Here is a 15,281-nt window from a genome sequence, read left to right as displayed (position 1 = left end):
TGCCATGAGGCTGATCCGTGTCCATGGCTGGTGCTTCAGTCCAGGAGTTTGTGAAGGGGATAATCACTTGCACTCACAATGGGAAAAACCTATGGTAGCAGACAAAGGTACTGGCTTCAGAGATAGACCCAAATCTTTACAATACTATTTAATCTTCTTAGGGGCTGTGGGTATTAAACTGGATTGGGAATTCCTCCACTAACATGTCCTTCACACCTGACCCTCTCTTGTTTTAGGACTCTGTCAGCAGAGGAGACATCCTGAAAATGGGATAATTTTCACCCGCCTTTCTCTGCAACATCATTTCCCTCTGGCTGTTAAGTACCAAAGAATCTTCCAGCACTACACCCAACCCCTGGAACTCCCCCTTCTCCTGGACAGACCTTTGGAAGGTAGGCTGGGGAGGTTTGTTTGATTGCTTTGGATCTCGTGAGACAGGAGGTGAGAAAAGGAGTTTATCAGGAGTTAACCTAAATTTACAAGACTAGAGAAACAATTCCTCTGGTCAGGAACTGGGAAAGGCTGGAAAGCTCTTAGAACTGGTCTTAGCTTTGGGTGTCTTTCTCCTCGCAAAAAAAAAAAAAGTCTTTTAAGCAGTTAATTTTGGAGAGGAGAAGTAAAACCAGTGTTTAAATAGGAGTGTGTGCATAAGTGTGTTCTCTCTGTGCCATTCTTTTAACTCTGCTGTCTTTATTAGGGAGAGTTATTTTCTCATAACATGCAATTTGTTATACCTCTTGTGCAGTTCTGCCACATGTATGTTTATTTTCTTTTTATGTATGAGAAGCAAACCTTGTATCATCTATTTATCTAGGGACTCCCATGACCCTCTCTTACTGTTGCCTTAGTGATCCTCCCAACTATTTAAATTAACATTGCCTGTTTTGCAAGAAATTTAGTCTGATAACTTCCCTGGGTGTTATGCAAGAGGGTAAATGTGTGATAACTTGCATGAAGAGCTTATCTGAGAGTGGTTTAGAAAACTATGATTCACATCTGAAGAATAATTCACTGTTAGAGAATAATGTAACATGCCCACTCTGGGCAAAAAAATAATCCATGAAGAAGGTAAAACATTCAAGAAGTGCTGAAGGGTAAATTCTGTCCAGCCCCAAATCCCTGTCCTTGTGCTGTCACAGCTGCAGGCACTGTCACTCTGACATTTACAATTTCTCTTCCATTCTAAATGTTGTTCACATAATTATGCAAGATATGCTAATTACCCCTAATAAAAGGTATGATTAGAATTCCACTTTGCCAGTTCTGATTCCTACAGAAAGCCCTGAAAAGATGTAGTCATAGAAACAAATGGCTGCTCAGCACCCCCAGTTTTACTAGAACCATGTTTTCTTCACCCTCTGCTCAAACTGAAGGAAAAACCTCACCCTTCCTTGGATGGTTTCTTGGGGAGTGAAAGGCTGGAAAGCCACAGACCAGCATCACTGGGAACTCTAAACCAGTTTCCATCCTCCTGAGGTTATTTTGGTGAATAAGTTGGTTTAGGAGGGAGGTTTGACCATCTTGGTCTTGTCTTCAGAGCATAATTTCTAACAATTTAAAGTTGTTTCCTTGACAGGAGCCATATCCACTCCTCCTGCACAACCACTGACGCACTTGATAAAATTACAGAATAACAACTGGACTCTGGTAAATGCAGTCCTTAACAGCTCCTGGGTATGGGCATTTGGCGGAATCAGAATTCAGCTTGTATTGGACTGCCTCAGCCAGCTCCTCTCTATTAAGCCAGACATTTGATTATTAATAAGCATAGCTTACAATAATATTAAAAAAATAGACTGTAACCTGGATCTATATCTCTCTTTACTCATTTAAGTCAATTTCTTTTTATTGAAAAATAGACAAGCAGTCAGTGAAGAGTTGCTCCCCAAATGGGGGAAAGTTGCAGTACTTTGTTTTTCACACCAGATTTTCTTTTGCAGGGTTCCCCATATTGTGCTGTGCAGTTCCAATCCTGATGCTCCAGATCATCAAACTGCTGACCAAGTGAAGTCTTCAGTGGCTTCTGGACACGGCTCTGGGTTTTGAAGCTTTAGGAAATGCATTTACCACGGAGGAGGCGGCTACGGAGGAACCGAATCCTGTTCCTGCTTGCCATAGTGTTGCTCCTCTCTTTCTACCAGCTCCAGTTTAGTCCTTCTGCCCTTCCAGCATCACACAGAGCCCCCCAACCCACAGACCCTGTCAGAGTGATCTCCAGGGACCTCCCCAGCAACAAGACTTCTCTAAGAGGCAATGCCACAGCACCCAAAATAAGGCACTGTATCTATGTGGATCCTGAGCCAGCTGTGCCCATCACCACGTCAGTGGGTACAACACCACAGCAAGAAAATGCCAGTGAAAGCTCCCCAGATGAAAAACCACCCTATGAATCCAAAGGAGAATATCCCCAGGACCTGTTCAGTGTGGAAGAACGCAGGCAAGGGTGGGTTGTACTTCACATCTTTGGCATGATGTATGTATTTGTGGCCTTGGCCATAGTGTGTGATGAGTATTTTGTCCCTGCTTTGGGAGTGATCACTGAGAAGCTACAGATCTCTGAAGATGTGGCTGGAGCCACCTTCATGGCAGCAGGTGGATCAGCACCAGAACTCTTCACGTCCCTCATAGGTGTCTTCATCTCACACAGCAATGTCGGCATCGGTACCATTGTGGGCTCAGCAGTGTTTAATATCCTCTTTGTCATTGGCACCTGTGCCCTCTTCTCAAGGCAGATACTCCACCTGACATGGTGGCCCTTATTTAGAGACATCTCATTCTACATTGTAGACTTACTGATGCTCATCCTGTTTTTCCTAGACAGTGTCATTGATTGGTGGGAAAGCCTCCTTTTACTGACTGCCTATGCCACATATGTGTTCACCATGAAACAGAATGTGTTCCTAGAGCAATGGGTGAAGCAGGAGCTGAAAAAGAAGCTAAATGCTGTGCAGGCAGCATCAGCAGAGCATATGCAGAAGGTTGGTGTCCTTAGAGTTCAGAGGGCAAGCTGGAAATAACTTTCTAGTGTAAACCACAAAGTAAAACTGCATCTCCTTCACAAAGCAGATATTCAAACCTCAGAATACAGGTACTGGTCAATGATTAGTGTTTTAAAATGGGGGAAATGCAAACTAGAGAGAGTCTAAGAAATCAGAGAACATCACTAAAAGGGAGTTCTACCTGTGCAATTACTAAATGTCTCTTAGCTGCTTTCAAGGATGTGTGTGGGATTTTGCTTGGTTGTTGTAAAGAAGTTCCAGAAAGAACACTTGCAGGAACACATTCTTGGTCTGAGAATAAGATTAGGCAATGCTGGTAAACAGGGGGGAAAAGGCCTCTGTCCCAGCCTCCTGCAACTGAGAGATGTTGGAGGAAATTCTGTCTGCAGCTACAGGAATCAGTTGTGAGTCTGCCCCCAGGTGCCTGCATCCTCACTGGGAGGCTGAAGGTAGAATCTTGTTTTTCTCAGAAGCCAATGGTTTTAAAGAGGTTCATGGCTGTGGCTCTTTCAGTAGCATCCACAGACCTTTGTGTCACTGTGCCACTTCCCCAGAAGCAGCAGCCTGAAGGATCATTAGATCCTGAAGCAGCAGAGGTGACTGGTCACTTCTGTTCTTCGTTGCTTGCGGACAAGCACTGAGGCAGTTGTAGATGATGGAACAATGAAGCCACCAGATGTGAGGAAGCTGTAGGTAGGTCTAAGCAACTTTACAGGGATCTGAAGTCATGGTATTTTGAATCTCTCCCCATGTAGGTCATACATAAAGGTGTCATCTCCTGTGCCAAGAAGCCTGGGCCAAAGTCTGTATCACATCAGGCACAATGGCCACAGTTTGCTTAAGAGGACACCTGGCTGAGTCCTGTCCTTAAAGAAATTTTTATAAAATCTAAGAGACAGCTCAGGCTTCCCAGGTGGATTTAACTAGAAGAGTGCTACTCATTCTCTGCTATAAAACAGGCATATAGAAATTCAGAAAGTGACTCTTCTTACCTGGTTTTGTGACCAAATTTCTTCCTGGGCTCTCACAGCAGAGGCTGGTGGGGTCTGTCCTTTCCCATAGCAAACACTGAACAGCTGATTCCTCTGCTGCTGTTGAATTGCTGCCCTGTGGCCTGGAGAGGCCTTGCCTGATGTAGAGGACAAAGAAGCTGGAACTGACTGGCTTTGTGCCTTCCCACAGCCTGGAGCAGCCCTGCAGCGGGGCAGCAGCTCGGCCTCTCTGCACAACTCCCAGATGCGCAGCACCATCGTCCAGCTCATGATCCACACCCTGGACCCCCTGGCAGAAGGTGAGTGGATGCTCCACACCAGAGGGCCTTGGGTTCACAGCCCTGAGTGGTTTCACTGGGAATACAATCAGTATTTTGGGGTCAGCAACTCACCTGTGGGGCGCAGCTGAGTATCACAGATGGTGTCAAGTGAGGGGAGCTCTGTGACAGTGGGATGTGCCCGTTCTGATCATGTAGCTGGCAATGACAAGCACTTCATGTTTTGGTCCTGCCATATCTACTTTTCCTGTGCCAAGCTGGTTACTGCTGTGGTGGCAGCTGCTGCTGCTGGAGTTTCCTGGGAGTGGTGACATCCCAATCCCTGCTGTGTCTCTGACTGCAGGGACAGCAAACGTGAGTTACCAGCTTCCTCCATTCCACAGCACATCCCATCTTCCTCTTAGCTCAGACCTCATCCCAGCCCTGAAACAGCAGCACAAAGAGTTAAAAACCCTTGAAGAATTATACTTTTGACAGTGGTTAAAAGCCCAGCTGAGATTCTAATCATGATGGTGAGGCTAATTCTCTGTGATTCAGGCTGACACCTCTAAAAGCCCACCTGCACCATGGCATCATCACTGCTATGGCAAAGTGTGCCCACAGCCCTGTGCAGGCAATGGGCCTCTCCAGGTCCAGGGAAGGACCAGCTCAGGTCCAAGACCTCTTTTAAACTGCCCAGGGTGCAGAGAAGCCTCATCTCCTGACAGACCAGGGTCTTTGTACACAGCCTTTTAACGTTTCTTTATATTAACTTTAATCCAATCACACTGGAGGTTCATTTTCGGGAAAATAGTGAAGAACATTAAGAAAAGATGTTTTTAAGATTTTCCTTCCTAGCTCAGCTCATGCCCCACCCGTCCACTGCCCTACTTGTTCTAAAGAGATTATCTGCTGCCCATTGAAAGAGAGACTGAAGCTAAGCAGATCAACACCTCTCGTGTCCCTCACAGAGGTTACAAAGAGGACTCTCCAGATCAGAATCCCAGCTGCACAAACTGATCGAAGGAACAAAGGAGGTTGGAGGAGGATGGCAGGGCAGATCAGTGTCTGCTTTGACAGATTCCAGTGAAAGTACCCAATGTGTTATGAACAGTAGCCTAACAAGAGCCAGACTCATCAGGGTTTGCTCCTTGCCGCCTGTGCCTCCAAAAGGTTGTATCAACAGCACCAGAATAGACCCAAAACCTTCCAAGAGGATGTGTCATTGCCTTGAGCATCAGAAAGTGCCAGAATTGAGGGGCTGCTGCCACTGAGAGACCTCCCAACACCTTCTCACCCTTCCCACACCTCTGAACGTCTCTGTGCAGTATCTGCCCATCCCAGGTCACCACAATCTTGGCTTTCTGGTCCAGGCTGGTTCCCTGGTGAAACTCTGGGACCCTTCAGCAGGAGAGTTGTGGGGGGCTGAGGTTGGCAGCCCAGGCCAAGGAGAGCCCCAGCCAGTTCAGCCCAGAATAGGCTGCTGGGAGCTTTCCATGCAGTTGCAAGTCCTTGCTGAAGAGGCTGCTGTTCCCAGGCCTTGTGAATATGGAAAATACAGAACTGGGGGACCAGTCTGGATCTTCTCTCAAAGAGAACTTCCCACTCATTACATAGAATCATGGACTCATTTAGGCTGAAAAAGACCTTTAAGATCATCAAGTCTGACTGTTCCCCCAGCACTGCCAAGGCCACGTGTCCCCAAGTGCCCCATCTACAGATCCTTTAAATCCCTCTGGGGACGGTGTCTCTCTGTGCCAGGGTTTGAGAACCCTTTGGGTGCAGAAATTGTTCCCGATACCCAACCTAAGCCTCTGCCGGCGGTCCGGCAGGGTGCGAGTTCTGCGTGTGTGCGGCAGCCACTAGATGGGAGTGTGACCGTGTGTATCTGGGTCTGAAACCGCAGGCACCGTGCAGGCACAGGCTGCAACAGCCTCTCCTGAAGGTTTTTATTTCCTAGACCCTTTACTTGGGTCTAGAAAATAAAATGCCACTGAATTAATGGCAAAATCTCTGTCTCAGATATGTTCCCACTCCACTCAAGGCTGTGAGAAAAGAAATGCCGCCTTATAAAATATAACAATAAATTACTGATATTACAACAGCTCAGCACTCAAAAAAATCAAAGAGCCCAGGTGCCAAATCTTGTGTGCCTTGTAGAAGATACTCCTTAATCTGATAAATTCCTACCTGAAGAAAAGAGAGTCTGGAGAAAAGGAATTTATGCATAAACTGAGAAACCTAAGTGGCTTGAGGAGCTTGGCCAAAGAGATGGAATGACATCCCAAGGAAGGATCTGGAAAAGGAGTTGAAGCTGCCAAGGCATATGAGGACTTGTGTTCTGATGTGTTAACAGTTCCTAGTCCTGTATTAACAGCCCTGCAGCCCTGTGTGACACTGGGGACAGCTGTGCCTGCTTCCCATGGATTACCAACACCATCCTTCCCTTTGCAGCGTGTCCAGCACTGTCTGTACCAGGCACATTTCTGTAATTAGACTGACACATAAAAGATGATCCCAAAGCAATTTATCTTTCCCCAAGGGCCCTTGTTCCTTCTTGCCAAGGCCTGTAGCACTGAACACTCGACAGAAGGAAAAGGTTGCTAACAGTTGCTCAGCAGATCCTCACTGAACCTGCTGCAATCAGGATTCCATAGGATTTCTTCTTTCGGCTGCCCTCACTTTTTAATGGGGCAGCACAGAAATGGTTTCAGGGCAGCAAGGTCCAAAACATAGAAAAGCTGCCAGCACTGGCTCTCCAAACCCAGATTTCAGGGGCAGAGGTCTTGGAAATGCAAAAGTGTGAAACACAGATCTGCAACAGCCCTTGTGTGAAACAAAATTTCTCTTTTGAAGAGTGCATTAAATTCAGAATGTGAGTTTTTTTCTTTTTGTATTAGGAAAGTATCATTACTTAAGTCTTTGTCTCAGGGAGACTACTTGTTTACTTTAGAAGTTCTAATATTTACATGGCATCCTGAATTATATTTTTGATAGAACTTTTTACCTTCAATGTGCCTTTTTTTTTAAAATTAGGAATTTCTAGCAAGTTTGTTCTTTTGTCCTTTTCCCCACTTCTTGTGAAAGTGAGTAGAAGAAGAGCATGAGATCTTTTCCAGATCATCCTATTAGACACCAGAGGGAACTGTTGGGGAATTAAAGGGAGGGAGGATTTTGGAAATGCTGAGGAACTCTCTCATTTCTGAACCTCCAGCCTTACCACCAGACTCTTTAAACTCTAGTCAGACAGGGAACAAAGCAGAAGCCTACTTTTTTTTTTTTTTTTGAATGAAGCAAAAGGCTCCAGCAGAAAGGTTGTCAGAGCTGCCTGCCCTCACTATGCCCCAGTTAACAAAGTAATGATTTTGGAAATTAGATCAGAGCAGTGGGCACTACTGCAGGCTGGAAAGGGCAGAAGGCAGCTACAGCCTCTCCTTGCTTCATTAGCATTCCATCATTTGTTGTAAGAGAATCATGATACAGAGGGGCAAAAGGAATCACAAGTCTTTTTTTGTACTTCTGCTTTTATACATCAGAATCTCCAAATCCTTCAGGTTCATGCCAAATTGTAAAGAAAAAAAATCCTCCCTGCTGATTGTGTTGTCATTCCTGTTAGATTGAATATTAGAGCCAAAGAATGAATTAAATGTAAGAGCCAAATTCAAGGTAGAAGCTCAGCTGCCACCTGAAGTCCATCCTGGATGCTGCCAATTCATAGGACAAGAATTCTCCTGGAGAGCCTCTCAGGGCCACTGTGTGACAGGTTCTCAGCCCTGGGGACAGAGCTGCCAGCAGTGAATGCCCCAGGGGACTGAGAGGGACACTGCCCTGCACAGCTGATCCAGCACAGCCTGGGCTGAGCCCATGGACATCCTTCCTCCCTGTGCTGACCTGCAGATCTGGCCAGCTTAGAGCCAGCTCTGCCTCAGATCTCAGCCCCTCCTGCAGGAATTGTGCGCCAGAGGAATTACCACCCTTTTAAACGAGGCTGATCTCATGAGAGCTGGACAGTGGCCTGGGCCTAATCTGTTTATCCTGACAGAGATGCTCCTGGGCTCCACTCAGCGCTCCCAGCCTGTGGCCTGGCAGGGCAGCGAGCCAGGAGCTTGAATTTCCATAATCTCAGGCTGAGCCTGACCGCCCTGACCCTGCTGACAGCAGCTTCTGCAGCAGCTTCAGGGAAAAGCCAAACAGAAGGATGCATTGCCCAGTGCTTAGAGGAGACTGGGAGCAAAAGGTCACCCCTGCATTGAGGGATGTGCTTGTGCATGAGCACAGGGGGAAGGAAGCCAACAGTTCACATCCCTCCAGTGAACTGCAGTATTGATAAAGAGCATGGAAGAATCAGGCTCTTGTCAGTCCAGTCAGCTTTTCAAAGGAGAAGAAATTATCATTTAGATTAGAAATTCTTACCTGTGAGGGTGGTGAGGCCCTGGCACAGGGTGCCCAGAGAAGCTGTGACTGCCCCTGGATCCCTGGAAGTGTGCAAGACCAGGTTGGAAAGGGCTTGGAGCAGCCTGAGATAGTGGAAGGTGTCCCTGCCCATAGCAGGGTTGGAATGGGATGGGATTAAAGTCCCTTCCAACCCAAACCATTCTGGTACTCCATGATCATTTCATCTCAGTCCAACCATTCCAGTTCTCAGTGGAAATTCCAGCTGGTGAAAGATGTTTCTATCAAACAGTAGCTGGAATCTCACTGGAGCAGGACTCGTTCCCTGAGGTCTTAATGTCTGAGCTGGGTCCAGTTATTGGACATACAGCAGAATTTACTGGTTTTCACAAGGTCCAGCTCAGAAGAACAGTTCTGCCCACATGGCTGGACCTGCTATTTCTATTATCTCAATGTCACTGTGATTAATAAAGTGGCAGGGCCCTGCCCTTGAGGCATATGACAACAGCACCTTCTGGGTGCGTAGGCAACAACACAGTAGATTAAATCAGTGTGATAAATCTTTCAGAGGAAATTAATTTACAGCCCTGCACACGAGCCAAACACAGCATTGGCCAATTCCTTGTGGCTACTGCCCATGTGCAGACCCAGTGACCCTCAGCATTCGGTGTGCAACTCAGAGGACATAGATTAGCACAAAATGGAGCTTTTCTTTGAACTCATCCTTGTTCACTTTCACTGAGAGTCAGCAGTAAGACATTTGAGCAAAAAACAACTACAGAGATGCACAGTTTCACAGTTTGCTGTAAACCAGTAAAAATGCAGCTCAGTTGAATAAAGCAGAGCTTGGTTTACAGTGGAAGAAGCCCTCAGCAGTCCCAGAAATAGAGCACCAGATCTGTGCTGGTGAAGATCAACTCTCAGACAGCCTGGACCATGTTTAACTTGGATACCAAGAATTTAGATCAGCTCCAGCAGGAGACACTTGTGTATACTTAGAAAAAGCAATAATTTTCCAGGGAACTGGAACATAAAAAGTGTTTATTTTCCATTCTCATCAGGTCCCTGAAAGCAGCACCCTAAAGCCTCTTCAACAGTCACATGGCAGGAGGAAGGTGTCATTTTTAGTTTGCTCATAATCTAGCCTAGGAAAAAAAAAAATCAATAATCCCTGGGAACAAGATGATACTGCACCAAAACTCCCCCCTGTTCTTTTTGCATTTTTTTCCTATGAAGTACAGATATCATCTATATTACTGACCTGGAAAGGATTTCTCATTCCTCTAGATTCTCTTTAAATAGTTCCATGTCAAATTACTGCTGTAATTTCTGTAGCACTAAGCAGTTAAATACAACAGCTATGACCAAAATCTGGGGGGGTCACAGCCAGAACAACCCCTGGGCACTGCTGGCTGCAGCAGCTGCAGGAGGAAGGGGGTAAGAGCACGTGTGTGGTGGGGGAGGCAGGTCCAGGGGGGCTTTGCAGTGACAGCCCCTGATGATGGTGTCCTTCTCACCCACAGCAAAATTTAAAGACAGGGTTGACATCCTGAGCAACATGGCCAAGGCCAAGGCTGAGACCCTGGAAGGACAAGGTTCCCAGGCAGGTGAGTGCAGGAAGAGCCAGCACTGTTTGCCTTGTTTTGCACTGCAAGCCCTCACCTTCCCAGCTGGCAAAGAAACCCTGGGGTCTAACACAGATTTTGTGCTGTTGCTGGGCACAGATGGCTGCTGTAACAATGCAGCAGCAATCAATCGATGCAGGCGGGCAGGAGCAGCCATCCCCAGGGGAGCTGTTAGTGAGGCAGGGCAGGGAGAGTACAAGGAAGGACTGAAATGGCCATGGAACAGGGCAGGAGGGAAATCAGGGCACTGCAGACTGCACTTGGCTGCTGCTGGTCTTTGGTAGACCCTACAAATGAGGTGTTTGTTAAAACAAAGTACCTTCACAGACTTGCAGAAGGTTCCTCCAGAGGTAATAATCTACACTATGTCTATATCAATTCCAAGGATCTGTGCACTTTTCCTTTAATAGAATCACAGAATCATATAATGGTTTGGGTTGGAAGGAACCTTAGAGACCATCCCTTACCACCCCCTGCCATGGGCAGGGACACCTTCCACTGTCCCAGGCTGCTCCAAGCCCTGTCCAGCCTGGCCTTGGGCACTTCCAGGGAAGGACCAGCCACAGCTTCTCTGAGCACCCTGTGCTGGGACCTCTTCACCCTCACAGGGAATAATTTCTAATTAACATTTAACCCAGATCTGGCCTCTGTCTGTTTAATATTTTCTGGGGTTTTCTCTGTCACCCCTGACACAAAGGCTGCTTTGGAGTCAGAGCTGACCTGTGCTACAACACAGATTTGTGCTGCCAGAAAGGCTGGAGCTTTTGAACACCAAGAAACTTCTGTATGGAAGATCCCAGCTCCACACAACACAGGCACCTGAGCACCTCCCAACACTGAGCCTCACAGAGGTGAATGACCCCAAACTTGAGAAAAACACTGTTTAAAACCCAAGTAAATTCTTGGTGCTAAGAACACTACACTGACTTCACTCCCTCATCCCTGCTCTGTGTTATCCATATTTCTGCTCTGTTCCCACAGAGGTTTCCGTGTTCCTCTTGGCTATGCAGGTTAATGCAGGAACAGCAGGACACTGCAGTTATTTCCTTCTATGTGTCAGCACTTTCCTATTTGCTTTTGAATACCCACCAAATGGTCAGGGATTAAAGTCTGGCAGCACATCCTGGTCATTTCTCAGAAGCCTTAAAGAGTATCAGGTCCCTGGAGAATGCCCTGCTCTACGGAGGGAGTGGGGAGCTGGGGGGAAACCTGAGAAGCAAAGCTTTACATCCTTTCTGGGTTATAAGGATGGTTTTAATACAACCTTCAGCATCTAAAAAGAGACCCAAGAAATGCTCATCAGCTGTTGATGAGGTAATTAGCATTTCCCTGTTACACATGTGCCCCTTACAGCAGTTCTGCATGGAAGGTGAGAGGAGCACCAAGGCCTCCAGGTGGCCCAATTCTGCCCAGATTTACCAAACACAATCACCAGCAGCCAGGGAGGACACAAAACAAACCTAAGCAATCTGAGGGGGTTTAACCTGAAATGCCAGCATTGTGGTAGGGAGTTCAGAGTTCCTGCTGGTGACAGGGAAGGTGATGCCCTGGTATCACTTCTGCTGCTCATCCAGGATGACTGAAACCAGCATTTCTTCTTATTGCTTTTGCAGAAGAGGAAAAGAAAGCAGAAAGAACCATCCAGGTAACTCCTGGCAGTGACTCTGAGCCCAGCAAAGACACAGAGGAGGCAGATGTGCCACAGGATGGACAGGTATCAACATCAGGAGCACAGGCACTACGTGCTATCCAGGCTGATCTTCACGTGTACTTTCCTTCTCCCTGCTCCAGAGCTGTTGGGACAGGACCCAACCTATGTCACTGGCATCTATACACAGGCTCTGTGTGTAGTGGTTTAAAATGCTGGCTGAAACACAAACACAAATTTGGTCCAGATTATGACACCAAGTTACTGGATAGTATTGTCCCCTCAAATGACTCTTTTGAGGTATCTCCCCAGGGGAAGGGGAAATAAGAGCACCTGGCTGTCCTGTGCTCAGCAGCAGACTCTTCTGTTTTGCTCCCCAAATCCCTTTTGGGTGACATTATTTAGCAGTTCCAATGAAAAAAAGGTTTTTTAAGGACATAAAATAATTAATTTGTGTCTAAAAGGTGTTTCTAGTTAATGGATGCCCATTAGTTAACAATACACAGGTGCTGGGGTGGGCTGTGCCTGGGTCCTGTCCCACAGGAGCTGTGTCTGCCTTCAGCAGGTTACAAATGTGAGCTCTGCTCAGGTGAGGCCACAGTGAGTAACTGCAGTTGCTTATTAGTGTGAAAATATATTGGCTTTTTGATTTTTTATCCTGAGGTACAGCCCCCATCAAGCAGTGACACCTCAGACGACAGCAGCTCTGAGAGCCAGGACAGCGATGGTGACAGCACAGAGGGTGATGAAAACAATGAGCCCTTGTCTCTGGAATGGCCAGAATCAAGGACAAAACAAGCAATTTACCTTTTCCTCTTTCCCATTGTCTTTCCTCTCTGGAGCACTCTGCCTGACGTCAGAAACCCAGTAAGAATCTATCTTCCTGCTACTGGAGTCATTAACTGAGCCATAGATTTCCTCTGGGCAAGAGTCCCTGGGTCCATTTTTCCATGTCTGGAGTCTTTGCATAGTTGAAGGGCTGTTACTGCTGCAGGGAGTGGGACAGGAGCCCCAGCTGCAGTGTAATGTCACTGCAGAGACTTAATTTAATAAACCACAAATTCTAGCAACTACAGGTCACCTAATCAAGCTGAAAAACAGCAAACAAAGACCAGGTTCCAAGTTAAAGCAATCAATTGCAGTGAAGTGTTTCAGGTGAATAGTTTTCAATGGGGACTATTAATTTACCTGAAACTTCTCTTTTTTCTTTTCAAACTCGATTTCAACAGGAGTCAAAAAAATTCTTTGTCATCACATTTTTTGGATCCATCCTCTGGATTGCTGCATTCTCTTATCTCATGGTGTGGTGGGCTCACCAGGTGAGAGGTTTTGTTCTCTCTGCAAATCCCCTTTTCAGAACAAGCAGACGGAGAGAGGGGACAGTGTTACTGTGGCATTTTATCTGATGAATTACAGCTGCAGTCATCCATCACAACAGTAGAAACTTTGTTTTGTTAGAACCCAAAAGGGAATTTTTGATTTCCTTTTTTTTTATTTGACAAAGATTCATTCATTTCTGAAAGCTTCCAAGGGAGTTTGTGCATCAGTGAAAGGAAAAGCACCATCAAGATTTATCTTAATTCTGACTTTTCATTGATGAATGTTTCTGTGCAGAACATAATTATCCATTACCTAATTAAAATTCTAGGAAAATATAGGTTTTGATTCTGGAAGCTGCTAAATGATCTTCACTCCCCCATGTTAACATTCACCTGGTATTCTGGGAAATAATACTTCCATCTTGCAGGATCAGCCCCCCCATCGCTATTAAGTGATATATTGCACATGCACAGTAGATCTGATCATGCCATAAATCCAAGGACTGTCATTTCCAAAGGCCCTTAGATCTTGCACAGCTGATGTTAAATTTCCAAAGGTAGACAACATCCAGAAGAGGAGGGCTGAGGACAGGAAAATTGTGCTGTAGCTAACTTGACCTTGGCTCAGTGCTGGCATCACTGTGCTCAGATTTCCTACACTACAGAAAAAAATCCAGAATCAACACAGTAAAATGGAATTTTATAATTCCATAAAGCAGGAAAATTCTGCCACTTTTATGGACTTGGAATATTTTAACTCAAATATAGCACAAACCCTAACACTGCACAGAGCAATTATTCTCCATGTTCCACTGCTAACAGCCCTACCCAACGTTGTGTTGATTAGGTTGGTGAAACAATTGGGATATCAGAGGAAATTATGGGGTTAACCATACTGGCAGCAGGCACATCCATCCCTGACCTCATCACCAGTGTCATCGTGGCCCGGAAGGGCTTAGGGGACATGGCTGTGTCCAGTTCTGTGGGCAGTAACATCTTTGACATCACTGTTGGGTGAGTACCAGCTCCATGCTAAGAGGAGCATTTCTTCTGAAACACAAAGTTACCTGGTTTGAAACCAAACACACCTCAGTTAATTTCATTTTAGCTGTAGTTAAGTGAAGCTGAGCAACCAGTTCCTTTTGAAGAAGCCCAATCCAAACCCAGCCAGGAAAGAAACACTGTTATAATGCAGCCCACTACCTTCACCCAATTCTGAATCAACACAAAATTACCAGTTTTTCAAAATGCAAGAGACCTTTGGCTAATGTCCAAGCTCTACAGGCAGGAATGTTATCTGGTCACTCAGAGACATTCAGCTCCTGGCAAAGGTCAGTATCAGTGCCTGCATCTCCCATCCTAAACCATCAGGACATTTCTTTGTTATAGCACACCAAGGCACTTAGGTATTATTTTCAAACCATTTTAGTCTTGGATTGCATTGATAGTGCAAGCATTATCCAAATGCAGTTTTGACAGGAACAACATCCAGTTTAGATTTATGCTGAGCTATATTGAATACAATCATGTATTTTTTTTTCCTGTAGCAGTTTGGAATAATTGCTTAGTTATGGTAGAGAAAATGAACTGCCTTAAAACATTTATTTCAATTACTTTTCCTTTCCTTGCAGCCTGCCAGTTCCCTGGTTCCTTTTTTCTGTCTTCAATGGCCTCAGTCCTGTGGCAGTCAGCAGCAATGGTTTGTTTTGTGCAATTGTTCTCCTCTTCCTCATGCTCCTGTTTGTGATTCTCTCTATTGCTGTCTGTAAATGGAAAATGAACAAACTACTGGGGCTCACCATGTTTGCTCTTTACTTTGTGTTTCTGATCATCAGTGTGATGTTAGAGGACAAGATAATATCCTGCCCAGTATCTGTGTGACATATGGACACTTCAAGATGTGTGTGAGGATCCAGCAACATCAAAAGGGGGTTGAGGTAGCAGTTCTACTGAAAAAAAGCAACCAGAATTGTAACAATCTTACTGAAAATAAGATATCTTTAACATGTGAAAATATAAATCAATCTTAAGTGGTGTGTCAGCCTCTAC

The 15,281-nt window shown here is 45.7% G+C and overlaps 1 protein-coding gene and 1 long non-coding RNA gene across 5 annotated transcripts; one reads left to right on the top strand and one right to left on the bottom strand.

The window, feature by feature from the left end:
• The first annotated feature begins 260 nt into the window (after positions 1-260).
• SLC24A1 (solute carrier family 24 member 1) lies at positions 261-15,262 on the top strand. 4 transcript variants are annotated; one of them, XM_088063358.1, is made up of 9 exons: positions 261-392; positions 1,941-2,978; positions 4,182-4,290; positions 11,879-11,979; positions 12,583-12,780; positions 13,143-13,232; positions 14,080-14,246; positions 14,864-14,931; positions 15,068-15,262. In XM_088063358.1, exons 2-9 carry the CDS (start codon positions 2,058-2,060, stop codon positions 15,070-15,072), a joined length of 1,659 nt encoding a protein of 552 aa, XP_087919484.1. In that variant the 5' UTR covers positions 261-392; positions 1,941-2,057; the 3' UTR covers positions 15,073-15,262. The 4 variants fall into 4 exon arrangements, with proteins under 4 accessions (XP_087919484.1, XP_087919483.1, XP_087919485.1 ...); XM_088063357.1 differs by having other exon boundaries at positions 14,864-15,262; XM_088063360.1 differs by lacking the exon at positions 261-392 and adding an exon at positions 10,164-10,247 and having other exon boundaries at positions 1,901-2,978; positions 14,864-15,262.
• On the bottom strand, positions 3,051-12,808 carry LOC106628111 (uncharacterized). The gene is made up of 4 exons (XR_001331374.2): positions 12,721-12,808; positions 4,384-4,692; positions 3,992-4,128; positions 3,051-3,865 (listed from the first exon to the last, which is right to left on the bottom strand). It is a non-coding gene; the product is annotated as an uncharacterized LOC106628111 (long non-coding RNA).
• Positions 15,263-15,281: the final 19 nt, after the last annotated feature.

The sequence above is a fragment of the Pseudopodoces humilis genome, chromosome 16, assembly GCF_049639895.1.
Source record: "Pseudopodoces humilis isolate 2021_Gansu_Grassland_sample_001 chromosome 16, ASM4963989v1, whole genome shotgun sequence".
NCBI lineage: Eukaryota > Metazoa > Chordata > Aves > Passeriformes > Paridae > Pseudopodoces > Pseudopodoces humilis.
The sequence above is the reverse complement of the archived record's forward strand: the minus strand, read 5'-3'. Positions and strand labels throughout refer to the sequence as shown.